We start from the raw sequence: 27,793 nt of genomic DNA, 5'->3' as shown, positions 1-27,793 counted from the left end.
ACCACTATTCTAACGTTAGCTTCAAGTTCAGTTTTAATCATCTAGTCCATAGTTGTGTACTGCTCCCTGCCACGTGAACAAAAAGTTTGGGGGAATAAGGCGAGCAGTTTACATTTTCTGTGGATACTTCAAGTAATTGGCCCCAAAGTGAAATTGAATTGGCCATGGTTTATCGTGTTCTGAGGGGATAAAATGTGTAAGGAAACGGACCTGTAGAGAGGGTTGATATCCAAGTATGCGTGAATGTGTGAAAATCCTATAACTCCACTTCAACTGGCCTAATATCCTGAGTCACTAGATGGTCAGAAGAATAGATACAGTACAAAAGGAACAAACCGATGTACATTTATACTAAAAAACCAAAAACAAGGTTTGTACAAGATGAACAGCAAATGAAATAGCTTCTGTCAAAATAAAATCTCGCACAGGTCATTTTTCTAGTACGTGGACATACATACACCCACACACACAGACACACAAGCAAGAATGTGTATTTTGTAAGATATAGGTCCTTGGAAATAGACATTCTTAGCAAATATGGATGACAGATCAATTGTAATTTATTTTCTTTTAACACTGTATCATCATAAAGAAAACTGGTATAAATGAAAAAATCTATTTCAAATATCTACATCTAAAATTTTAGGCAGTGAAAAAGCACTTTGTTGACAAGGAGTGTGGAATGATGTATGTTAATTGTCAGAAACTGCTGAATGCCTTGTTTAGTTGTCACAAACAAATTCACATATCAGAACGAACAATACTGCTAAATATTCCTTTTTTCCTGCTTTTTTTTTTTTTTTGTTAAAACATACTGGGAGAAAGTAAAGAAAAGAAAAACTGGAAATCCATACATCTTTCAAAAGTTTGAAATTGAAGCAATATTTAGAACCATAGATGAGGAAACACGGCGGCATTGGTGTAATATACACAACGCGCTTTTCTTCTTTAATCTGTAATGTACATCAAATACTTTACAACAATGCATTAACAAAAGGCAAGAAACATCTTGCTGTACAGAGGAACCCCAATGCAACCTGAAGCCTAGAGTCACAACGGATGAAGAGAGTAAACAAAGCGTGAGAAGCCGTCCCCCACACAGTGTGTAAACTATTCTGTGTCTTGTGCTTAACGATAACCCTCACGCCCCACCGGCCCGAATGCCTCGTCTCTCCTCCCATCAACCACGTTCAGTATAAAGCACTTCTCGTTACTCTACAGCTCACGCTAGAAAGGTGCTGCCCACTGTCATATTTAGGATCACTTTAGCTTTCTACTGATTTCCAAGTTAACTTGCGATTCATTTAGCTTTCTAAAATAGCTCTTAATATTTCCTTACTGGTTATCACAGCCTTCCTATGGAACAGGCTTTAACAAACTAAATTTGCAGGAGAAAAAAATAAAACAGAAAGAAATGTCTTGTGGTATGCATGCACATGCACTGTTCCCGGAGCGCCTGTGCCCCGCTCCTCACACCCAGGAGTCGGGGGAGGCCGGGTAGTGGCTCGTTTCATAGTTCAGTTCACTGTAAGGACGGGCAGCTGAGTAGAAGTCAACGTAGTTGCCGGTGGACTTGAGACCCAGGTGCATGGTGTACTCGCTGGCGGGAGGGCGATGGTGGACCTGGTCCTCGAAGAAGGACTCGTCGTAATTTCTTGTGGAATTCTGAAATGGCTGGTAGGTCTCGTAATCTTTTCTGCTGGGCTCCTGTGGGACTGGCTGTGCTGAAACCTAAACGGGAAAGAAGAGCCACACTGGGTTACTTGGTTTCCCTTGACTCAGCCTCCCTCTTGCCCCGGCACCCAACTCTCCTTCAAAGAAGAGGCTGTGTACATCCAGGCATTCACCACTGTGGCCCTGCTTCTCCAAAACTGCCAACTGTCATTGGCTTTCCTTTTGAAAATTGGATCCTAGGTCCACGTGCTATCATTCTACATAATCTTTATCATGGCAAAATATACATAACATAAAACAGCTTGCTTTAAGAAATGTTGAAGTGTAAGATTAATTAGGTGGCATTAAGAACATTCACAGTGTTGTGCAACCATCACCACCATCCGTTTCCACCACTTTTTAAATCATCCCAAACAGAAACTCTGTGCCCATTAAATGTAATTCCTCATCCCCTCTCTCTCAGCCCATGGCAAGCACCATTCTACTTTCTGTCTCTAGAAATCTGCCTAATATAGGCACTGCAGAGAGTGTTTGTCCTTGTGTGACTGGCTTCTTTCACTTAGCATAAAGTTTGCATGGTCCATCCATGGTGTTGCATATGGCAGACCTTGATCCGTTTTTGTGGCTGAATAATATTCCACTGTATGATGTGCATTGCTCCACTGATGAATGCACTGAAGGCCATGACTTTACCTCAATGTAGCAAAACTGCACTTGCACCCCATGATTGTATACATATAAGAATAAAATAGTCCATGGTGTGCATAGACCATATTTTATTTATCTATTCATCCGTTGATGGACACTTGGGTTATTTTTACCTTTTAGCTGCTGTAAATAATGTTGCAATAAACATTGGTGCATTTGTATCTGTTCTAGTCCCTGGGGTCCCTTTTCAAGCACCTGCCCCTGAAATGAGCAGAACCTCCCAAGGTATAGGGTGAGGTTAACCCTACAACAAGTGCATACCGGGATGCACAAAGCTCTGCTAATGTGCAGTAATTGGGGAGGAGGTCTGGTGTGAATTATTAAACACTCTTAAAGAAAGAAATACTGTTTGATCACTTTTGGGTGGACTCAGTGACTCCCTATTAATTTAACTAAAGTTCAGCACGGAAACGTTCTCTAGAAATTGGTCTTAGTTAATAGATAATGATTTGTAATTAGCACGTTGTGTGTAAATGAATGCTTTTAAAGACTTACACATAATTCTTCTCTCAAGTAAGTGAAACTCCCTCTTATATATGTCATTGATTTATACTAGTAATCAACCTGATCTTCAAAGAAGTGGTGAACTTCATCACAGCAGCTGTCTAGGATGTCCCACATGTCTAGTTAGTGGTAGCTGAGTGAATGAGGTTTCTGTCTACCTACAGAAGTCCAAAAGTCCATAGAGGATAAACCTTTGTTAGCCTGAGAGCTAACAAAGGATGAGAGGAACATTTGGAATGAATGTGCAACATCTGCAATTAAATACTGCTAAGTCCAGGTCTACTGGACTGCGTTGCTAGGTTGGGGTGCCCTTTGCTATTCTTTGAAGAGCTCTGTTTGTGCGCTGCTGAACTCCACTCCAACACAGGGCTGTTTTCCAAGTGCAAGACATGCAAAGGCTCAGAATCTAGAAGTTTGGAAAAATTACACAGGGAGGGAACTAGATTTGCTGTGTTTCTTGTTCAGCAGGGCACCCTATTCAACATTAGCAAATCCTTTAATACTCCAGTAGTCATAAATATTTATGTGTGTTTGTGTCTGTCTACATCAATATCTATAATCTATCATCTGTCTGTCTTCCTATCCACCCACCAATCCATCCATCCATACATCCCTCAAGCAAACTCCCACCTTATAGATGAGAAAACTGAAGCACAGAGAAGTTAAGAAACTTCTCCAAAACGTCATAGCTAGTGGTGTTGTGAACTGGAACTGGAACATACGGCTGGCTGACTCTAAAACCCAGGTGTTCTACCAACCTAGCCCAGTCCCATCAGAGCCAAGGTGGCCAAACCTTAGAGGACAGGCCTCAAGGAGCTGACTCTAGGCTCTAAGATAAGAAAGTCAATGGACAAAAGAGACCAAGAAGCGGTGTGTTTTCTTATGCATTTTTGGGGGCCAGGGAAGGCAGTGCAGGGGACAGGCACATCTTCAGGAGGAGTCACTCACAAGGGTTATAGCTCTCCTCCAAAGTGGCTTCTGCTTTCATTTTTTTGGTTCTTTTGCACAACCTCGTTCAAATTGCTTTGACTGTTGTCATGTTCTCTCTGGTTGGTGAACATTTTGGAGCTGGGTATCAGCTTTTTCAGCCTCTTACCCCAGAGAATTAACTTCTTCCATTCATCTGTACTGTTCATAAAATCCCACACCAATCACTTCTGAGGTTTGGTGCCCCAGTCCCAAAAGTGTGTACAAATGAACTGTCACAGGTGACACGTGACACTGCTGCACCCGGAGAGACAGAATTTGCTCACTGTGGTATTTGCTCTTGTGGTATGGACATTTTTGTGGTATTTGCTCTTGCGGTATCTTGTGGTATTTGCTCTTGTGGTATGGACGTTTGCTGGTGAAACACATCCACAGTGGAGGAATATTGGCTGCATTTTAAACTTTAAGGGAATATCTGACAGTTGAAAATCTGGCTGATGAAATGACCCCTCCCAAAGCCCTCCTCACATAAGAGCTAAAAATAAATGCATTAAAAATTGCACAGTTTGCATCAGCCAGATTTGGATGAGGGAAGTAGAATGATGCCCCAATAGAGCAGAGGGGATTTCTGAATCTGGGTGTCTGTTATGGTCTAGAGAAGCCCAGGAATACGCAAGCCCAAAGCTTTTGCCTTCTTTGCCTTAATGCTGCATCTTCTTTTGGAAAGGGGTGGTGACCAGCAGCTCACTCCAGGGTCAATATGCTCACGCTCTCTGCGCTCTGTTCCATGGCTTCTGTTTCTACCAAGTCATCTTTGCTGAACTTTTTCCTCAACAGTAGAATATTCACTCTAAATTATGAAGGATAGTGTCATGACACCTTCCAATTCTGTTAGCATAATGACAAAAGACTTCTTTGGGTTTATTCCTTAATGAATTTGCCAGGAAACTGGATTTATTTTGAACATAAGGGAAACAGTAGCCCAGTATAGCTCTTCCAACTTTTCCATGTCTCAGAATGTTCATAGAAAGACTCAGAGTGTTCATAGAAAATGAAGGAAGCCACATATGAAGTATCAGTGGTCTTCAAAGCATAATCCCAAGACCAGCAGCATCAGCATCACCTGGGAACTTGTTAGAAATGCAGATTACTGGGTCCCACTCCAGACCTACTGAATCAGGGCCTCTGGCGATGGGCCCCAGCAATCTGTGCTTTAACAGCCCTTTGGGGAATTCTGGCTCATGCTCCAATTTGAGAACCATTGGCACAGAGGTAAAAAAAAATGGGACAGGAAGACAGAAGAACCAAGATGAGTATTTGCCTCTTCCTGGCTGCAGGACTGAAGGAAACACGTATCCTCCTGGGATCTCATCTTCCTCATTTCTGCGGACAATTACAACTGGCCTGCTCACGTGACAGTGGAACTAAGGACACCAGGAAGGAACTCAAGATTCCGGTTTTGTTATCGTTTAAATATTGGTCATCAAAACAGCAAAGCTCTTTGTTTCTAGTTCCTGAACAAAAATCCTGTTGTCAGCTAGATAGATACCGTTCAACATGATATTTCTCTTTGTAAGTATGGGGTGGACTGGTAGAAGCTCAAAAGGATGTTTGGAAAGTATGCATAGTTAAGTCTTTTTGTTTTTTTGAGGCAGGGTCTCGCTTTGTCACTCAGGCTGGAGTGCAGTAGTGCAATTATGGCTCACTGTAGCCTCCACCTTCCAGGTTCAAGCCTTCCTCCTGCCTCAGCATCCCAGCTAGCTGGGACTACAGGCACACACGACCATGCCCAGCTAATTTTTGTATTTTTTGTAGACACACGGTTTTGCTATGTTGCCCAAGCTGGTCTTGAACTCCTGAGCTCAAGCGATCTGCCTGCCTCGGCCTCCCAAAATGCTAGGATTACAGGCATTAGCCACTGCGCCTAGTCAGTTAAGTCTTAAAGTGATGTCTGTAACCCGTTGACCTCAGACATTCAAACCAAAGATCACAAACTGTGTTTTATACTACTGATTGTTTCTTCTAGGAGGCTTTAAGCTCAGAGTTCACTGAAAATGTGCCTGAGTCCCAGGTCACAGGAGCAGCACCCACGTGTGGCCATGTGTCTGGTGCAGGCGTCTCTTTCTCAGCTCTCACTGTCTTTTGCCTTATCTTGGAGATCCACTTGAAACTGATTTCCCTCCATGAATTGCTTCCCCATAAGCTCAGTCACTACCCAGTGTGAAGCCTGTGAGACCTGGCTGGTGACTGAGCCACCCGGGAGACAGGAGCGCTCAGCAGAGGACAAGCTTCGATGCTGAAACTGACCAAACCCTGGAGGATCCCTCCTGGTGAAACTGTTCCAGGTGCAAAGTTCTGGGGTAACTTTTGGCCCAGGGAAGCTCCCAACATGAAAGCATTCCACCTAGAATGGTTGGTTACACCTCTATGGACAGAGAATCCAAGTCAGGAATACTGTTTATGAGTCCTCTCTAGGACTCCCAACCGGAAGACAGTGAAAACATGTCTTTTGAAGGGTTAGGATGGTTGCACTTTATTGAGTCCCCAAGAGAGAAAACTGCAAGTGAAGACAAGGTTTATTCCTATAACATAGTCTAAAAGAAGTAAAATGCTTTCTTTCCTTCCTCTCCAAGTTCATTGGAGTGTCATTATGATCTCCTTGGAAATACTTTTTGGGGAGGAGGGGGAACCCTCTCTTTGGTGGACATTTAAAAATGGATGTTAGGCTAAGATAGAATGATCCAATTATCCACTTCCCTTGGCTGGTCGCTTACAGGGAATGATGGTGGTCCTGAGCTATGAAGATAGGACTCAGCTCTGCCGGGGGCTTGCCTGCAATGCCTCGGTCCTGACGAGAGATGCGGAGCTTGCTCTCCATCCAGGGTGGATTTTAGCAACATTTGCCTGAGGCCCAGTGGCCTTGGTGTTTCACTCTGAGACTGAGTCAAGCACATTCTGGAGACCTCTGGGAGAAAGGCTATAGCTAGGTGGTGTTCACACTTATGGCAAGGATGCCATCTTAGCACATTAATTCTCATTTGCTTAAATGCTCGGGATCTGCTTACGTAAAAAGAATGTGCCCCTTAGAGCCATTATAGACTGTCCTCTAAATCTAGATGGCAAGCAGTCTTTTGGAACCTACTGCAGCCACTCTCTGAGATGCCAGAGACCCCTGGCCATGTCAGGGCGTTTCTTCAATGCCAACTCCCGGGAGAGGAAGGCTGGTGCAGAGGGAGCTGGTTCCAATGAGGAGCTTCTCTCTACCTGAGGGAACTCAAGATGAATCTCACACTCTTGGCAGCAAAATCATGGTCCTATTACAACCTGACAAGAATCTGTAATAATTGGCAATAATCTAATAATTGGCAATAATCTGCTTACTGTACATCCAGAATTTTATAATATTTGCTGCAAGAAGCATGACTGATTTCCATAAATGAAGTTGGCATTTCTAATACATTTTGTTTCTGTTTGCCTTTATGGAGGCAGGTTGGCAAGTGAATAGTTGGGGCCTCCCTGGTGAGCTGGTGTCTACAGCTCATGACCCTATTTATTTAGTCATTGGCTTCTTTGCTTTTAGCAAATACTAGAACTGAGGGGAGGCTGATTAGATGTTAGCAACACATCAAATAGGCCATGGGGGCCAAGCCATTCACCAGGGGGTCACAGACAACACCATATGTTTTCCAGAGTGCTGCACATGGAGTGGGCTGATGCCCACCATGGGAAGGAGAGATGTATGAAGTTTCTGATCAACGAGGGGGAACAACTCTGTCTTTTGGCTTTTATAGTTCCTGCAGAGCCAGAGAAAATGAGCCTTCAATAAATGTTTGCAGAGTAACACACACATATACTCTCTCTCTCTCTCTCAGATTGGTTCCTTAAGAATCTACTGTTGAGCTATATAGACTAAAGGAATAGAACAGAGGCCTTAGAAATAACACCACACATCTACAACCATCTGATCTTTGACAAACCTGACACAAACAAGCAATGGGGAAAAGATTCCCTATTTAATAAATGTTGTTGGGAAAACTAGCTAGCCATATGCAGAAAACTGAAACTGGACCCCTTCCTTACACCTTATACAAAAATCAACTCAAGATGTATCAAAGACTTAAACATACAACCTAGGACCATAGGAATCGTAGAAGAAAACCTGGGCAATACCATTCAGGATGTAGGCATGGGCAAAGACTTCATGTCTAAAACTCCAAAAGCAATGGCAAAAAAAGTCAAAATCGACAAATGGGATCTAATTAAACTAAAGAGCTCCCGCACAGCAAAAGAAACTATCATCAGAGTGAACAGGCAACTATAGAATGGGAGAAATTTTTTGCAATCTATCCATCTGACGAAGGGCTAATATCCAGAATCTATAAAGAACTTAAACAAATTTACAAGAAAAAGAAACCCATCAAAAAGTGAGCAAAGGATATGAACAGACACTTCTCAAAAGAAGACTTTTATGCAGCCAACAGACATATGAAAAAATGCTCTTCATCACTGGCCATCAGAGAAATGCAAATCAAAACCACAGTGAGATACCATCTCACACCAGTCAGAATGGCGATCATTAAAAAGTCAGGAAACGAGATGCTGGAGAGGATGTGGAGAAATAGGAACGCTTTTACACTGTTGGTGGGAGTGTAAATTAGTTCAACCATTGTGGAAGACAGTGTGGCGATTCCTCAAGGATTTAGAACCAGAAATACCATTTGACCCAGTGATCCCATTACTGGGTATATACCCAAAGGGTTATAAATCATTCTACTATAAAGACACATGTACACGTACGTTTATTGTGGCACTATTCACAATAGCAAGCACTTGGAACCAACCCAAATGTCCATCAATGATAGACTGGATAAAGAAAATGTGGCACATATATACCATGGAATACTATGCAGCCATAAAAAAGGATGAGTTCATGTCCTTTGCAGGACATGGATGAAGCTGGAAACCATCATTCTCAGGAAACTATCACAAGAACAGAAAACCAAACACTGCATGTTCTCACTCATAAGTGGGAGTTGAACAATGAGAACACATGGACATAGGGGAACATCACATACTGGGGTCCGCTGGGGGTGGGGGGCTAGGGGAGGGATAACATTAGGAGAAATACCTAATTTGGATGTCGGGTTGATGGGTGCAGAAAACCACCATGGCACGTGTATACCTATGTACCAAAACTGCACATTCTGCACATGTACCCCAGAATTTAAAGTATAATAATAAAAATAAAATAATAATAATAATAAAAAGAATCTACTGTTCAGTGCTCCTCAAACCTGAATGTGCACACAAGCGCATCTAATTAGAATGCAACTGTGCTGCGGAAAATCTTGGACGGGTTAGGGTTAGGAGCCAGAGAAGAATCTCTCCTGTATTTCTAACAAGATTCTGGGTAACATTGATACTGCTGGTTCCCCAACTAGACTTTGAGTAGCAAGACACTACAATGCATTTCATGTATTGCAGAATAATAGAACTTATTTATGTGTTCTTTTTCAAGTTCTCTATTGAACTTGCTGTGTCTCCTTTATTGGTAGTGATCATGTATAATGAATGCTTCCTTCCTAATGCATTTGCAGGGTTACAGGAGCTACTCCATCTCTGTCCAGTAATTAGACAATTCCTATTTAGTGACATCTTACAGTTGTCTATTTGGGGGTTTCTTTTAGTTTTGCACCATAGCAGAATACCTGCTTTCTGCACCAGATCAAGCACGAGGTTCAAAGGCCGTTTGCACATTTGAGGCTGTTCTGCCGAGTCCAACACACACACACACACACACACACACAGACACACAGACACACACACGCTGCAACAGGCGTGAGGAGAGGGCCTCAGGGGATGTTGCCTTCTTTTTCAGTTCTTTATGTATGTTGGATGAAAGTTTATGTTTAAAATTCCAGGTTATTTCACATGAGTCACATTGAAAAGGAAATACAAACGTGTTGCATTTACTTTACCTGGTTGTGTTTGATGTCTTCAGCGGGCGCACCATATGAATTCCTATACAAAGTTGAAATTCCAGTGTTTTGAGCTAAAAGCAAAAGGAAAACAAAAGTTTAGCAAAGAAAACAACATTACAAATAAGGAATAGTTGTTATTGAAGCAAGTTCTTGCCCTAACAAAGCTTGTTTTCTTGGGGACCATTCCAAGTAGAAGACATTCTTTGGCCCTGAACACTTCATTTTACATACAGATATTAAAAAAGGAGAACAGTTATTCTAGAAAATCCCCACAGCATGTCAGCCGCTTGCAATAATGTTCACATCACAGACAGGGTCAGGGCAGATGCTGCAAACAGATGGTCATTTTGTAAGTTTTATGGCCTTCTTTTCTGGTGAAAACTGGCAGGTAATAAAGGCTTGTCACCTGCACTGAAGCATGCAGGAGTCTGTATCAGCAGCTTAGCTTTTAGCCGGAGAGTGACAAGAATAAAATTTCTAATTTGAGCTCACAGAAGTGCTTGATCATCTTTCAGACAGTTCATTTCTTATAGACCCAAAGTACGGGCAGGGGGCATCGCCTGCATGTCCCCCATGTATCTGGAAGCCTGCGGCTTTGGAATCAAACTAGATGCAGAGGGAGGATCCCACTCTGTTGTCTGGCTTGCCTGTGGTCTAGACGAAAGAGATGAAGGTCTCCTCTAGTTGCCAGCAGCTTCTGAAGGCCCAGAGAGGGGGCCTATTAGCCCACTTCCTTATGGGAAACCCTTGAAGCTCAAGCCACCCACTCAGAGGAAGGGCACAGGCCACCACTCCCTTCACAGCTGCTGAAGGGTCATGGATCAAGAAATCTTTGGTAGAATGACCATATCACCTAGCAATCCCACTGCTGGGTGTATATTAGAAAGACAGGAAGTCAGCGTATCAAAAGATATCTGCATTCCCATGTTTACTGCAGCGCTGTTCACAACAGCCTAGATGTGGAATCAACCCAAGTGTCCACCAACAGATGAATGGTTAAAGAAGATGTGGTATATGTACACAATAGAGTACTGTTTGGCCATAAAAAGAATGAAATCCTGTCACTTGCAGCAACGTGGTGGAATTGGAGGTGATTTATGTTAAGTGAAACAAGCCAGGCACAGAAAGACAAATACTGTATGTTCTCAGGCACATGTGGAATATGCGGAAGCTAAAAAAAATTGATCTATGAAGATGGACGGTAGAATGATGGTTATCAGAGACTGAGAAGTGGAGTTGGGAGAGAGGAATAAGAGGGGATGGTTAATGGGTAGAAAAATACAGTTAGAAGAGAAGAGATCTAGTGTTTCATAGCACCATAGGGCAACCATAATTCACAGTAATTTATTGTATATTTCAGAACAACTAGAATAATGGAATTGGGATGTTCCTAACATAAATAATAAATGTTTAAGGTGATGGTATCTCATTACCCTTATTTGATTGTTATACACTGTATACTTGTATCAAAAAATCACATGGACCCCATAAGTAAGTACAACTATTATGTATTCATAAATTTTTTTTTTAAAAAAAGTTTTGGAAAATGCTGTCTAGTGTCAGTGGGGTATAAAACACTCTAAAACTAGGAAGGGCTCATTGTTTGCTTCCAGTATTTAGGGGATAATGAAGTAGGATCACTCTACCTATCGGCCACAAGAGAAAGGTCAGTATAACCTCTCAAGGTCTAAGTTCACTCCACCCATGATTTTTTACCTAAGAGTTCACTACAGCTGTGCAATAAAATTCCTCCTGGAGAATTCAGCGTAGAAAGTGAGGGCCGAAAGTCCATTTTTTCCATTTTAAAGACCATTCTGTTATCCTCTCTGGTTGAATGCATGTCACTCCTGTCTCTGTATTATGGTGCAAACCACCATCTCTCTCTGGACCATTGCTACCAAATCCTCCTCGAAGGCCCAACTTCCACTCTGCCCAGCCTGATTCCTCCATCCACCCTGTTACAAAAACAGTTAGAATGCTGTCTTTGTAACACAAGTTGGGTTCTGTCTCTTTCTCTGCTTGTAATGCTCCAATGCCCTTCACCCTGAGACGGCTCTCCACTATGGCCATGAGGCCCTGCAAGGTTTGTTTCCTGCCTAAAATCCTAACACATTTCTCCCTCCTCTCCTCCTGTTAAAGGAGTCCCAGCTTTGCCAACCCTCCTTCCTCAGAGCGGGCCAAACTTGTTTAGCTTCGGTGAGGTTGTCTTTGCTGATCTTTCTCCCTGGAACTCGCTTCCCTCAGACTTCAAATGTCTCCTCCTCCCACGTCAAGTGAAGTAACCCCTTCCGCCTGCACCCCTATCTCATTACCCTCATCAGTTTCTTCTTCCTACTAAACACAGTGCAGTATCATCTTGCTGGGAACTTGTTATACTGTTTACCTTATGTACTGTCTGCCTTCCTCTTCCAGAGCAGAAGGCCCTTGAGAGAGAAACAGTCTGTCCTGCTGCTACCTCTGTATGTATCCTCAGAACCTGGCACAGCGCCTGGCCTCAGTGGACACCCATAGAGTAAGTGCCCCATTTGCTGAATGAATAAATGGGTAAACCTTAGATAAATCTGCCTTCAGAGCTATAATTTGCTGATAGAAAATGTCACTGGAGGAATAAGGTGAAATTTTGTTTTTTCTGTTGCTCAGAATTAAATGCATATATTTTTTGGAACATTTGCACTATTGCAGTCTTGGCCTCCCTCCCTGTTGTGAAATCATAAACAGACACTGAGACGCTCTTATCAGAGGAATCTTAAAAGCACGAGGCAGAGTTTGTGGCTTCTGAGCCTAGGATGTTAATACTGGAAGTTCTTTCCCCTCACTCGTTTAAACGAGACCATAGCTGAGACTGAATTACCTTTACAGACACGTGAAGCAGAGGAATTCACAGAGGCTCTGCCCTCATATGACCGAGCTAATAGTGGACTCACAGAAGAATGCCTTTCTATTTTTCTAACAGTCCCCAAATACCCAATTCCCAACTGAATCAACACATTGAAGACTAGAACGACTTTCAAAGGCATAAGAGGCCGGGTGTGGTGGCTCATGCCTGTAATCCCAGCAGTTTGAGAGGATGAGGCGGGAAGATCACTTGATGTCAGGAGTTCAAGACCAGCCTGGCCAACATGGTTAAATCCTGTCTCTACTAAAAATATAAAAATTAGCCGGGCATGGTGGCAGATGCCTGTAATCCCAGCTACTCGAAACGCTGAGGCAGGAGAATTGCTTGAACCCGGGAGGTGGAGGTTACAGTGAGCTGAGATTGCGCCACTGCACTCCAGCCTGGGCGACACAGTGAAACTTCGTTTCAAAAATAAATAAATAAATAAATAAATAAATAAATAAATAAATAAATGGCATAAGAAAGACACTGACAAAACAAACAGACCATTGGGTGAAAGGGTATGTGGGAAGTTCAGATGGGAAGGGAAAACCTCCAGGTGAATTTAAAAGTCAGGCAGTGGAGCTGCTGGGATGCCGCAGCCCTTTCTTGAGGTGAACTGAACACGTGAGGTTCCCAGGCATGCAGGGCTGCAAGAACTCGCTGTGGAAGCCGGCATGCCTGAATGAATAGCCAACTGGATTTCTCAGGGCTCTCCAGTGGCAGAGAAACACTTAGGAGAGAAGAATTTTATGAGGCTTCATCCAAGCTAGAAAATGAATCCAGAAAAGGAGGGTGGGGGAAGCCTGGAATAAACACCTAGATGGATCTGAACTTCTAAGAGCTCAGCAGAAGAGATGACAGCTCCATCAAAGAGATGTTTGCACTTCCAGCCCTCATAGGCTGCATTTTGAGGGTGAAGCTTCCCTTGTGGTTTTCGTATCAGAGGGAATGTTTTCTTGGCAGGGAATGAAACAAGGAAGATGGCAGTTTTTCAGGTTATCTTTCAATGCACCAAACTTTAAGTGTCCCGTAGATTTGTTCTTGAACAAGAAAAAGCATTGCTTTTGATGTTGGGTCCACAAGAAATCTGATTTTGCAAAGTAAACCCTGGAATGATGGGCATTTGCTAACATCCTGCAAGGTGGGGGTTGGAAACTCAATATCCCCATCAATATGTGAAAGACTGGCTTCCACCTGGCTTGGCTGGGGACTTATTCATACCACTATTGAAAGTGGCAAACCACCACTATCCTCATTTCTGCTATCCCACCATCACCTCCATCACCCTCACTACCACCACGACCACCATCATTGTTGTGATAATAACAATCGGCGTTTACATAGCACTCATTGGCTTTAGAGGAACTTCCCTATATACACATAATATTCAATAAAGATCTCAATGTTCTTTCTGGCTTGCTACATGATTGAGAGTGTACTCCTGAATTGCATTTTTAAGTAAGTTAGAGCAAAGCTGTTTAAGCCTCTAAATAAGTTTGAAGAATTACATACACTGAAATTGTCAAGATCCCTGCCATTTTCTAAGAAGATTAAATATCAGAAAAATAGTAAATTTTATGTTTTATTTTATTTTGAGTCCAGGGCACAATTATGTGCCATTGGAACTGTTTTGACATAAACACGCACACCCACACCTGAAGGCCTTTTGAATGATTCTCTTGGGCAAGAGAGTTAAAGAGAAACATGAAACTTAATAATAATGCAGTCGATCTCACAACTGTTCTTTAATCTCAGTGTATCATCCCAGACAGCTGGTGATGTGGCTACCCAGGGCAACGATAACTGCACATTGAACGGGTCGGTTGAATTTGGTGTCATGACTAGCTCAGCATAATCAGTACAAATGGGATCCTCTGCCGGATGTCTAGACTCCAGGGACTCAGAATTCAGATTCACAGCTTTCTTTGTTCCTGTTCATCTACGCGGCAACATGTAAGGGGGGAAACAGTGAATGTGAATAATAACCTAGAGTCCATGTAATGAGTTAAGTTCTCCCATTCAGGAAACATCTCAGGAGCAGCGCTGAGGTGTTCCCTTGTAGGGTCTGCACATGGAGGCAGAATGTGCTCCTGGGGGCAGGGATAAGAAACATCTGTTTATTATAGTTTTCTTTATGCAGCTGAGCAGAGTTAACACGGAAAACACTGCCGCTGGGGTAAATGCATTTGCTATTAGAAAAATTTATCTTCGCTGTCCTGGTTTGGAAGGCATTTTAATAAATCATCCAATTTGTCTGCTCTGCTTCTCTGCCAGTCTACACCTAAATACTACTAGAGAACTGCCTCCTGCTCTTCAGATTCCTCTCCTAAGAGGGTCTCAGTGTCTGCACGGCGCCCTTTGCGCCCCAGCTTTATGAATGCTCTAACCTGGTCTTGTTCTATTAAAGGCTCTTCCTCATAGCCTATTTTCAGCAGGGACCCATCTCCATGCCCATGTGGTAAAGAGGGTGTGGGGTCCCCGTTGAAAGGTCCTCGGGGCTCCGGCAGCTTTGCTTTTAAGGTATAACTCCCTCTACAGCCAGAGCCCACATCCTGCTTCTTGGAGGAGGGCCATCCAGGGAGAGGGTGAGGTATGGAGAGCTCGGAGGGGGCTGTGAGTGCCTCAACAGAAGCATATACAGAGTGTACAAGACGTACAGACTATACAGTGACTTAAGGGTAAGCCCTGTTATCAGATGGGCTGGGCATGGCACACTGGAGGGGGCAGAGACAGATACCCATTGTACCAATTCTGGCCTCCATAGAGTCTTGGCTGATGAGAAAGGAAGGCAATGGCTGTGACTGAGGTCGTGAGGGATGACGAGCGTGAAAGATGAATGCCTCCCCAGGGAATCTGCAGTCATCAGCTCTAAGGAAGCTTCTTTGGGGTATGTCACGGTAAGAGGTTGTATCATGGCAAGAGGGGAAAATATCTCAACAGTAGTTTCATGGGGTTCCCCTTAAATCCTCCTCCTGCCCTTCCTCTTTCTGTTCCCCGTCCCTCCCCTCCCCACTCCCCTCTCCTCCCCTCTCCACTCTATTCCCCTCCCCACCTCCCCTCCCCTCCCCTTCCCTTCCACCTTCTTTTCAGTTCCCTCCATTCCTAATGCACAGGGCCTAACTACACTGCCTCCATCTAGTCCCCTCCCCAGTGGGTGATGTCAATGAGGAAGAAATATGTGGGAATATTCTCTCTAATTTGAAAGAATATTATGAGCTGGGCAAACAAGAGGAAAGGACTGATAAAACATGGGTAGAAAACATTTCATCTTAGTTATGCCTCTATTCTTAGTCCCAATTCTTGGAAATCATCATTATCAAGCTCTCAAGTGACTGGACAGCTGCTAAGTCCTGCTCAGCAGCCAAGCGCAGCCAGCCCCGTGAAGCCTGATGTCCCATATCTCTGCCTTGTCGCGGGTCAAGCCACCAAGTTCCAGGAGGGGGCGCGCGAGGGGCGCTCACCTGTCATGGCGTCTTTCCTGGAAGTGTGTTCGCCTTTAGCTCCGTGGTAGGTGGCGTTGCTGCCGGTGCACTCGTAGTCTGTTTTCCTTTCTTTGAGGCTGATCATTTCCCGAGGTGAAGCTGGGGCACTTGCTACATAAAGAAATCAAAAGGGGGATGGATTTTCTGCATCTCATCCCACAGTGTGTGTACCTTCCACACAGTCAGGGTCCTCACTATGCATGGTCCTGCATCTCTCAATGCCTACGTGAGGACCTGATGGGTTTTCTTTTTAATTTTTATTTTTTGGCAGTTTTGGCTCTTGTCCCTGCCCCATTCCCTCACCTGTGACAACTGATGCTTTATAGTTAGAGGGCATGTGATTTGGAGGCTGGCAACTGGGGACCACATCCTGGGGCCATCTTCCTCAGAGAGAGATCATGGAGGGGACGTGGCCTGCCCAAGGTGTGTGGGGCAGTTTAGGAATGAGACTGCTCTTGGTTTCTTCCTTTCTCTTCTCTTTTCCTTCCCTTTCCTTCCCGCGCTCCCTTCCTTAATTAGATGTGTTTCAGAAGATCTATTACTGATATTGACTAATCCTGGATTAAAATAAATGCAGTTTTACTTAAACACTGAGTCACCTAGAAACTGCCTTTAAAAAAGTCAGAGGAAATAGCTCTCTACACAGGATGATTTGTGGGGCAGAAATAACCAAGCCCACAAAGACCTTCTTTGTCTGTGGCTGGGGTGGGCTGGGGAGGGGCATGGAGGCAGCTCTAGTTCCTGCTAGGGCATTCTTGCTCCAGCTTTTTGCATAAACACCCCAATAATCTCTGAGGCCCTCCTTACACCTCAGCCACTCACTGCCTGTCTGGCTGGGAGGCTGAGCCCTGCCGTTCCTCTTACACTCATTTCTAAAGTGCTGGGTTGTAATTGGAGGATCCTCCTGGGAAATTCCAAGAGTCCTTAACAAACTGGTACTAGAAGAGAGGAAAAGCTGAACTCAGAGGCAAGGAAGTCAGTAAACGGAGGTTGAATTTTCATGAGTGACTGAATGGATTGGCAGCAACTCAACCTTCCTGCCAGTGCAGAGGGGCACTGGGAGAGGTTGGCAGGAGCCATGCGTCTGGGTGAGGGGGCAGCTGGTCGCGCACCCCACCCTGTGGGCACCTGCAGCTGTGTCCAGCTCCACAGGAGCTCAGGTGCCGTGTCCTTCTGTCAGGAAGCTCTCCCCAGCTCCCATAGCCCAGGGCAGTGCTTCAGAGCCTTGTTTACCCTCAACACTCACTTGAGAATTTATGGATGCCCAGAGCCCATCCTGGACCTTTTGAGTCTGAATTTTCAGTGACGGGCTTCAGAATCCATATTTACTGAGCGTACTTGGTGACTATTAAGGCTAGGAATCCCTAGAGCACTCTGATTTTTAGGATAAATCTCTCTTTCCTTTGCTAGTGTCAACGCTCCTCCCCAGCCAAACTTCAGTTTACCTTCGAGCTTATCATTCATACCCTCTGTAGGGTCCCTTTGCTCCTCGGGTCTGTGGTCCCCCAAGGCACCTCTCATGTCACTGAGTCATGTGATTCAGTTTGTCACCCTTAGTATCTTCTATGTACAAATTCCTGTGCTAGCCACTGTGCAAGGCAGACATGCAGATCACGTGGCTCTTCCTGAACTTGTGCAGCTCTCAATCGAGTAAGGAAATGGATGTCCAAATAAAGTAGAATGAGAGGCAGAAGTGCCCAACAGACGTCACAGCCAAGTGCTGGGAAGATAAACATGGGTTGTTGCCACCCTCTCAAACCTATCAAAATAAAATCACGCCTCAATGTTCAGCTCTTGAAGCCATCACGGGTTTTGGATCCTGGATGCCTATTAGAATTCATTACCTGGAATCCTTTAAAAAAAATACTGAGGCTTGAACCCCACCCAATGCCAGCTGGCCAGAAGTCCTGGGTACAAACGCAATGGCAGACAGGGAAGAAAACCATGCAGCTCAGACAGCTGCAGCACCTTCATCACTTGTAGGACAAGCCTGGAGCTGCAATGACTTGATCAAGGACTGAACCTCCCTGATCCACAGTGACCCTGTGTAGGTAGAGAGAATGCCCAGGCTCTGCTGTGAGGGAAGAGAGGTTCCAGGGGAGAGGACAAAGGCTGGGACATGGGCCATCTCTGTCCCGAATGTGGATCTGGGGAGATGTGAGGGGCAGCCACTGTGTCTTATGAAGATTGGGGTTCTGTTGCTTGGAGAGGGGAACCTCTGCAAGAACAACTGAGTTCTTAGCAAGCCCTGTCACTCAACTGGGCTCTGCATCCAGTTCCTGTCTGCTCGCTGGTTCCTCGCTCACCTCTTCCACCTGCTGCCCCCTTCTCTTTGGTTCACCATCTTTCTCTTCCAGGAAAGTCTCTCTTCCTGCCTTTGCCCTTTTGCCTCTGGGTCTTCCCTAATAAAGGTTAGCCTTTTATGAGTTACTGCCACACAATCACGAAGGGACAATATTTTAAAGCCTGTTGACCATAGCTTTTAAAATTAGAATCCAATATTGCCCAGATGGTGGTGTTTATTAAACCACATCAAGTGTGTAATTATCTCCTGAGACCTCACATGCAGCGGTGCTCCAAGTCTCCGGTAAATCAGGATTAAGTTCTGGGAAAAATCAAATCACGCAAACAAGTGTTTATTAGGTGTCTGGATGTGCCTTGCCTAGGAAATCCTGAGGCAGCGCACTGGCTGCATGGCTGGGTGAACACAGCCCTGCCTGCTCGCGAGAAAAGGCTGCTTCTCTTTCCCAGCCCTTGCCGATCCATCATGTCGTTCCATTCTCATAACACTGATTGGCTCACTGTAATTCTTAATAATTACTGCTTTCCAAAAGACACCATCCATATGCTTCCCACACTCCATGCGCTTTATCTTTTTAAGCCTGCTGGAATTACAGAAATAAGAGGCCTAAGAGGCCTAAGAGGCCACCTCCATGCTTCTGAGATGGGTGGACATTTCCACAGGTACAGGGGGTTCCTGATCGTCACCCAAGGTTGGACTAAATGTGATAAGCAATGACAGTACACTAGAAGGATCAGCTTTCACAGAGCTGGGAGCGGGCCATTTATTTCAGTCAGATATTGGCCATTCATTTCTCATCATGTTGACAGTAAAGTCTGGCGTGGAGTTCTGCAACCATCATTCTCGCGGGTAGAGAGACCACTTTGCTGGGCAATGCTCTCTACCAGGTCCTCCCAGGTGTCATTTCAGAGAATAGGATTTCCTCAGCAGGGAGAGGGCAGAGAAGAGTAGGAAGAAAGCTTTCATAAATAAGAGCCTACATAGCTGTCATCTGTGTGGGTGCATATAACTTGTTATCCATCTTTCACTCTCAGAACAAAATCAAAATGCAGAAATCAAAATAAAAGTTTTAAAAACTAAACTGTGAGGAAAACAGCAAATTTATGCCATTTATATTACTAAATGTTGTGTTCACATTTGCCTTTCATCTTTCCTCTGATTTTTGGCATTCCTTAATGTGAATTAAAAAGGGTATAAAATCAAGTATTTTTACGAATACAAGAAGTTTAAAATTTAAGCAATAGGAATGTGACAAAATTAGAAAAAAATAAATGGAATGACATAGAAGTTATAGTTGGCTACGATAATAATTTATCAGTGGCATCTGCCGGTTTATCATTAATAATAAAAAGCCAATTAGATGTGGAACAGTTATGAAAGCATCAGTGCTATGTGTCAAATGTATATCACACTGAAGGAAGAAAGCACATTTGGTCTCCTCAACTTTTTATCCCAATTATGACAAAATGCAACTCAACCTATTTTTATTTTATTTATTTATTTATTTATTGAGATAGAGTCTCACTCTGTCACCCAGGCTGGGGTGCAGTGGCGCGATCTCCGCTCACTGAAATCTCGGCCTCCTGGGTTCAAGTGATTCTCCTGCCTCAGCCTCCCGAGTAGCTGGGATTACAGGCGTGTGCCAACATGCCCGGCCAATTTTTGTATTTTTACTAGAGACGGGGTTTCGCCATGTTGCCCAGGATGGTTTCGAACTCCCGAGCTCAGGCAATCCGCCTGCCTCAGCCTCCTAACGTGCTGGGATTACAGGCATGAGCCACCTCGCCAGGCCAACTCAAACTATTTTAAGTTGGAAAAACTGTCCACGGAAACCCCTGATTTGCAGACATATGACAGTTTTCTTTATACTCGTTCCTCCTGAATTCAGGTTCATTACATGCATGTCATGCGTAAGAACCTGTTAGAGAAGGAGATTTGCTCTGAGTCTGTGTATACAAAACACAGAGTGGCCACCACAGTACAAAGAACAGGTTCATTTCCTAGTTCTAGCGAAGGTCTGAATGGAAGGCTCTCCTCTGAGTACGGGTTGGCTCAGGGACTGGGAAGGAGGGTCTTTGCTCAACGAGAAATAAAGCCTGGCTGGCTAGCCGCGGCAGCTTCTTACCTGAGCGGTTGTTGGGAGACACGCGCACAGGGGAGATGGAGGGCGTGCGGGAGGAGGAGTAGGGCCTTTGCCGGTCCCTCTCGATGGTTGAAGACGAGGCTACAAAGTGGTATTGTGACCATCCATCCTGCAAAACACAGCACGCTCCTGTTAGATGGGCAAGACAGAGTGATTTTTCACCTCCGGACATTTTTAAGTTCCAAGTATCTGGATTCGCATAATATTTCTATGGTGTGTCAGAAGAGGTTCTTGAAGTTCTGCGCTCTCATGGAGGTGAACAGAGCCAAATGTGAATGAAGACACACCTCCTTCCCTCCAGACAGCCTGGCGGGTAGGGCCTGCTTTCCTTCATGAATGTTGAATAAATGGTCCCTTTACAAACCCGCTCTGGTCAGAAGCTTCTACTTCGATGAAAATACGATGCTCAGAATGTTAGGGGACCCGGAAACTCTCTATTTTTTGCCGACCTGGTTCCAGCTCTGCCTGGCTCCCTCTTCCGCTGCCTCAAGATTTTCCACAAGGGTTTACCCCTTTGCTCCCAGGACCTATCTGTTGGCAACCAGAATCCAGGGCAGCGTCCTCCCTTCCCGTTTACCTGCCTGTGTCCTTTCTAGCCCCAAATGCCCACCCCCGCCTGTCTCCAAGCTGGTCTGCTCCAGGAATGATATTTTTCAATATAGAGCATATTCAAAATGCATCCTACCAAGCCTCCGTTAGGCTTCTGATATCTAGTTAATATACAGAAAGCATCTATACTATTTTTCCTTATAAAAACCGCATAAATATATCACAGATTATTTTGTGAATTTACAAAGCATAAAGAAGAAAATAAAAATAGGTGGTAATTCCACCCTCTCCACCTGAGAGAACTCCTGTTAACATGTCATGGTATTTCCTTCCAGTCTTTTTTTCTTTTTTAAATAGATTTTATTTTTATCAAAGTAACATGTTAAATAGTACTAACATTATAGCAAAGAAAAGCAGTCACCTGCTCCACCCCCAAATCCTCCTTTACAGAGGCCATTGCTTTCAATTCTTTTAGATTTTTTATTTTTTTCCCTGACAACATTTAGACTTTTAAGGGGCTCAATGCTTTGTTCTCTTGGGATTGTTCAGATAATCTTGCCACACAGTTAGCACCTAGTAAGTAAGCTGGGTAATATCTTTTAAAATCATGCACCTCTCATTCTGGCTTTATCCTATCAGTCAAGTAGAACAGGAATAACGAGAATTAGATACACAAAGATTAGTCTTGGTGTATCTAATAAGAATTAGGAACATGGAAATGAGTATGCATTTTGTTCTTTATTAATTCATCTATTTATGTTTTCAATGATTTTTGATTGAGTTTTGAGCCCCTTAAAAGTCTAAATATTATCAGGAAAAAAAGCTAAAGAATTGAAAACAAGTGCCAATGTAAAGTGGGAACAGGGGCTGGGACAGTGCCTGCTTTCCTTTGCTATAATGTCAGTAATATTGGACATATTACTCTAATGGAAATAAAACCAAACTAATGGATACCATTATCTGCATTCTACAGGAAGAATTTGAGCCTTCGAAAGTAAATAGGCCACCCAAAGTCAAACAATACACAAGTTACAAAAAACATATTAATACTAACGTGGCATTCGTGGCATGCTTGGAAGGAAAAACCAAGCCGGATTAGGGGATAGACGAGCAGGGGCGGGGATAGAGGAGCGGGGTGGGGGGAGATGGAGGAGCGGGGGCGGGGATGGAGGAGCGGGGGCGGGGACGGAGGAAGGGGGTGGGGAAGGAGGAAGGGGGTGGGGAAAGAGGAGCGGGGGCCGGGAAGGAGGAAGGGGGGCGGGGAAGGAGGGGCGGGGGGGGTATAGAAAAGTAGGGGTGAGGATGCTGGCATCTCTATTTTGTGGAGTGGGGTCAGGGAGGTGCTGTCGGGAGCCTTAACGTTGCAGAAGGACCTGCAGATGACAACTGAACCAGACCCTGGCGACACAGATCTTGGCTTCCCAGCCGACAGAAGAACAGATGTGAAGGCCCTGGGTGGGAACGGCTTCGCTGGTGTGAGAGCAGGCTCCTGGGACTGAAGAGGCGTGAGCAGGGGGCCAGGAAGACAGGAAAGCTCTGGGTGTCCAGGACAGTTTGGGGAGGAGTAGCCACAGCAAAGCTGCTTGGGAGGTCACTCCCCTGGACAGAGGAGAGATGGCCCAGGCTTGGAGGGTGCTGGTGGTGGGAAGCGTGCAGATCTGGTATCCACACTGGAGGGTTTGCCGGTGGCATGGCTATTGGTGTGGGAAAGAGGAATCAAGCCTTACCGCAGTGCTTCTGGTGTGAACCACAGGGGCCTGAGGTCCCCTTCACTGAGCCAGGAACAATGGGAGGGAGGGAAGCAGCTTTAGGGAGTGGAACTAGGACTGCCTCATGGGGACGTATATGGTTACCGAAGAGGGACAGAGAAGGAAGCAGGATCTGCAAACTGGGATCTCAGGGCTGGAGGCAGAATTTTGGACGTCAGCATATAGATATTATTTAAAGCAAAGAGAATGGATGCAAACCTGTAAGCGAATGCAAATAAAGAAAAGCAGAAGGCAGAGGCTGAGTCAGCCTGAGGACATTCCAATATTGAGAGGGGTGCAAAGAGTAGGGGAAGCTTCAAAGGAGACCAAGAAGGAACCCAGTGAACTACAGGGAGCATCAGGAGGGTGTGACTGTGGCATCAGGCAAGACCAAAAGAGCGATGCGTGAGGAGGAGAAGGAGACCAACCGAATACCGAGGAGGACCAAGAGCTGCCTGGTGGTCTGGGAGGAAGGAAGTCCTCATGACAGGGACAAAAGTGCTTTCTTTGGTCAGGTTGGTAAATGTCAAACTCCAGTGGTCCCAAAAGATAATGAGAATTGGTGGAGACAGTGAGTACAGACAAGCCTTTAGCAAAGTTTTATTTTAAAGGGAAATGGAGAAATGGGCTTGAATAGAGTGAGGGCTGGAGAGATGTTTTCATAGATCACCTAGAAGATATTGCAGTATTTCGTGTGCTGATGGGAATGACTGAATGCAGAGAAGGAAAAACCTGGGGACATAGGAGAGAAAGGGAAAAATGGCAGGAAGAACATTCTCAAGACAGGAAAGGTGGATAAGATTAAGTGAGCAATGGGGTCACTGCCCACAGAAACAGACTGTGGCCATGGACATGGGGAAGAGACTGGTAGATGGGGTGACAGGAAGATAAGGATATTCACTCTTGATTTTTTTGTTTGTTTTTTGCATTTTCTTATGGAAAATGAGAAGAAGTGAGGTCATCTGCTGAGAATGAGGAAGGGTTGGAGCTTAGAGAACAGAGAGAAGAGAGAAAGGGAAGGGAGGAAGGGAAGGGAGGAAGGAAGGTAACGGGGATGTGGAGTGGTTCTTGAGTTGGGTGCGGAGCGAGCTGACTGGCCAGGGCAAGTGGCCGGGGTGCCGGACAGGGCTGGAGGCTGTGGCAATGAACCAAAAAGGAGCTGACTGGTCAGCATCTGTGTGTGCCTCTCTCCAGCCACAGTCAGCTGCCCTAGGGCAGGTGTGGAGTGGGTAGAGTTGATGGGTCATCAGGCAACTTGGAGGGAGACAAGGGAATGTCACAGAAGCTAAGCCCAGTAGGGAGGAAAATGTAGGTGCTAGAGACGATATGGAGAGTGTATATTGATCAGGGTACTGGTGGGCTTATGAGGGCCACAGGCTGTTGGGGGATACTTCACAGATGCTGGGGGTTTTCTTGAGGGAGGAGAGCGGAGATCCTTCTCAAAAGAGCAATGAGGAGGGGGCAAGAAAGACAATTGCTCCAAGAAGGACGTCTGCTCCACCTCCAGGGCGGGACACAAGGGAGGGAGGGTGGGTGGGAAATTAAACAGCCCTCGAGGAGGGGGCTTGGGGGACTGTGTCCTCAGGGCTGACAGGAGATGAGCAGAAGAGGTTTGCGAAAACGGACACAGGGGATTTTGCTGATTTATTTATTTATTTTTCTTTTGAGACCGAGTCTCGCTCTGTCACCAGGCTGGAGTGCAATGGCGTGATCTTGGCTCGCTGCAAACTCCACCTCCTGGGTTCAAGCAATTCTCGTGCCTCAGCCTCCCGAATATCTGGGATTACAGGCATGCGCCACCACACCCAGCTAATTTTTATATTTTCAGTAGAGACGGAGTTTCACCATGTTGGCCAGGATGGTCTTGATCTCCTGACCTCATGATCCGCCCGCCTCAGCCTCCCAAAGTGTTGGGATTACAGGTGTGAGCCACTGTGCCCGGCCAATTTTGCTGATTTTTAACCACAGGTTAAAGAGGGAAAAGAAATGGGAGGTGGACAGAAGACAGGTGGAATATATGGGGGATAACTGGCTGCTCAGAGCCTTTGATCGAGGGGTCCAGGTAATGATGGTCGTCCCAGGAGGCTTGGGTGATTGTGACAGCTGAGGTGATGAGAGATGAAGGGTGTAAGTTACAAATAAATGCCTCCTTAGGGAAGGGTGGGGGTGGTAGGTAGGTATCACGGCAGGAGAAAATGTCTCCACTGGAGTTCTGTGGGGTTCTCTGAAATCCTCCGGAGGGTGGAGGCAAACACAGAGGAGGAGCAGTCTTACCAAAAACACGTTCAGGATGGAAGATATTTCAACAATGTATGTGTCCATTACCTATGTATGGGAACGATTAAAAAAATTTTTTTTAGGCCAGGAGTGGTGGCTCATGCCTGTAATCCCAGCACTTTGGGAGGCCGAGGCGGGCATATCACGAGGTCAAGAGATCAAGACCATTCTGGCCAACATGGTGAAACCCCGTCTTTACCAAAAATACAAAAATTAGCTGGGCGTGGCAGTGCGTGCCTGTAATCCTAGCTACTCGGGAGGCTGAGGCAGGAGAATCACTTGAAGCTGGGAGGCGGAGATTGCAGTGAGCCGAGATCACACCACTGCACTCCAGCCTGGCAACAGAGCTAGACTCCATCTTTAAAAAAAAAAAAAAATTTAAATCCCTGTCTTTTGAAGGAAATGCTTTGTAGAGGGCAGAAGTCCTAAATATGACTGAATGGGGACAGATCATTTTATGTTTGTCTCATTGCAATGTAGAAGGTGTGCTTTGGAATTCCAAGTAGTGGCTCGGGACAGTCGTTTAGTCAAAACCTTGGCTTCTTTTGGCTATGAATGTGATGATATTCTGTGTGGTATTAAAGGTGAACAAGGTACTTTACAATGTGAATATTGGCTAAATATTTATTATGTTCTAAGACCTAAGGACACACTAGACCTAAATGTGGCACAGCTGTAGGACTGGTTTCACTTGGTGAGACATCAGTAGGTTTGTTAGCATTGCTCTCTTATGCAGGTGATTGGAGATATGTGTTGCTCAGCAACTCAGATTTCATGATGTTTAGACATACTGCAACCATTTAAGTATTTACATTTCTGGAAATGTCAGAAAACTGAGTGTAATAACAAAATTGCTTACAAAGGAACTCCTATATGGATGCACTCAAAAAATTTTCAAATCTTTCATAAAATCAAATATGGAAAATGCAAATGCCTGGCAGAAGTGTGGTCCCGCAGGTAACTTGTCTGTATGTGATTGGGTTAGTATACACCTGAGGGTGATGACAGCGGAGTGCGGTGGGAGAAACGGAGAAGCAACCCCTGACTCAGACCCTCTGAGGATGGCCAGGGACTGCATGCCTGTGGGTATAGGCACTTTGAATGGAGGGGAGAAGGGAGCTTAAGGAATGGGGCAGAGTAAAAACCCAATAAATATCTTCGTTAGAGCTGTTTCCTGACCCACAGCTCAGAAGCCCCAGGAGGAACAGAATACCTTCTACACTGCAATGAGACAAACATAAAATTTGTGTGCTGTGAGAAGAGGTGACCTTCTCCATCTCCCCTCCCTCATTCATCGATGCAGAGTGAAGGCTACAGTGACCAAACTGCACAACTTCAACACTGCTATGCTCAACAATGCCCAGAAAGGACTTTAAAACTTTAGTTCCGATGCCACATACAGTTAGCCCTCTGTATCTGTGGGTTCCACATCCATGGATTTCACCAACCTAGGGTGGAAAATATTCCAAAACATATTGTCTGTACTGAACATGTACAAGTTGTTTTTTCTTGTCATCCTTCCCTAAACAATGCAATTATTTACACAGCACATTGTATTAACATTACATATTATAATTAATCTAGAAATGATTTAAAGTTTACAGGAAAATGTGCGTAGGTTATAGGCAAATACTGCACCATTTTATTAATACAGCCGGGACTTGAGCATCTACAAATTCTGGTATCCTTGGGAAGTCCTGTAACCAATTTCCCACAGATATAGAGGAGCAGCTGCCAAATGTCATGGAAACTCATGGAACACTAGATACTAGAGGATAGGGTGCAGCTGGCCCATGGCATAGATCAATCACCACTCATTACAAACACCTTGAGCACAAATCTCACGGCCTTCCTCATCTTTTATTGTATAAAATCTTTAGTCATTCAATTAAAATAATGTTTCGCTTTTTAAATAAGAAGGGAAATGAAGATAGAGATTCTTTGGGAAAGTTATTGCTCAGCTGACATTCCTTCTATTCCACTAGCCATGTACATTTTTGTTATCTAGCCAGCTAGCAATCAATCTATTATTCATTTACTTACCACTGTTACTCAGAATGGCTTGGAGGTGGTTCACATAAATATATACAACTCGGGCACATATCATTTCAATCATTATTTGCCTCTTTAATCACTGTTTTTTCTTGTTAAAATATCAACTTATTGTAGGCCAGAGACTTATTTTGTGAATTCTGTTATATCGGGCATTTCACCTTAGCTCTTCTTTGCACCACCTGTACAGCTCATAGGGGTTAGACAAGAAAGCCCAGGGAAGAAGCAGGGAGAGTGAAGAATCACCACGGTAACCGGGGAAGGGCCATGAATCCTTCCTATTGATGATAAAGAACTCTTTTACTATCTGTCGTTCACCTTCAACAGAATGACCCACAAGTTGTGCCCTTCAGCTGAAGACGCAGCTAAGCTGTCAAAAACGTGATATGATATCTGTGCCTCAAATTGGTTTTTATTTTTAACACACTACAGTTAAAACTGGAGGTTGTTAAATTGTTCCAAGTATATAGAGATAGAAATCCAAAAAAGAAGATGAGTTCAAAGTCACTGAACTTTAAATTGCCACCAGGAACAATCTGACGTTCTTTATCTTACACCCTGTAGCTGT

General features: G+C 44.6%; 1 protein-coding gene across 4 annotated transcripts in view; it reads right to left on the bottom strand.

The window, feature by feature from the left end:
* Positions 1–324: 324 nt before the first annotated feature.
* CTNND2 (catenin delta 2) overlaps positions 325–27,793 on the bottom strand; it is a 928,369-nt gene continuing 900,900 nt past the window's right edge. For all 4 annotated transcript variants that reach the window (XM_031003315.3, XM_031003313.3, XM_031003314.3 and 1 more), the window contains 4 exons: positions 20,582–20,708; positions 16,134–16,265; positions 9,792–9,865; positions 325–1,731 (listed from right to left, as the gene is read on the bottom strand). In XM_031003315.3, coding sequence (XP_030859175.3) covers positions 1,471–1,731; positions 9,792–9,865; positions 16,134–16,265; positions 20,582–20,708 — 594 coding nt within the window. In that variant the 3' untranslated portion in view covers positions 325–1,470. The remainder of the gene's footprint in view (positions 1,732–9,791; positions 9,866–16,133; positions 16,266–20,581; positions 20,709–27,793) is intronic.

This window comes from Gorilla gorilla, chromosome 19, assembly GCF_029281585.2.
Source record: "Gorilla gorilla gorilla isolate KB3781 chromosome 19, NHGRI_mGorGor1-v2.1_pri, whole genome shotgun sequence".
NCBI lineage: Eukaryota > Metazoa > Chordata > Mammalia > Primates > Hominidae > Gorilla > Gorilla gorilla.
This window is presented reverse-complemented; position numbering and strand designations above follow the sequence as displayed.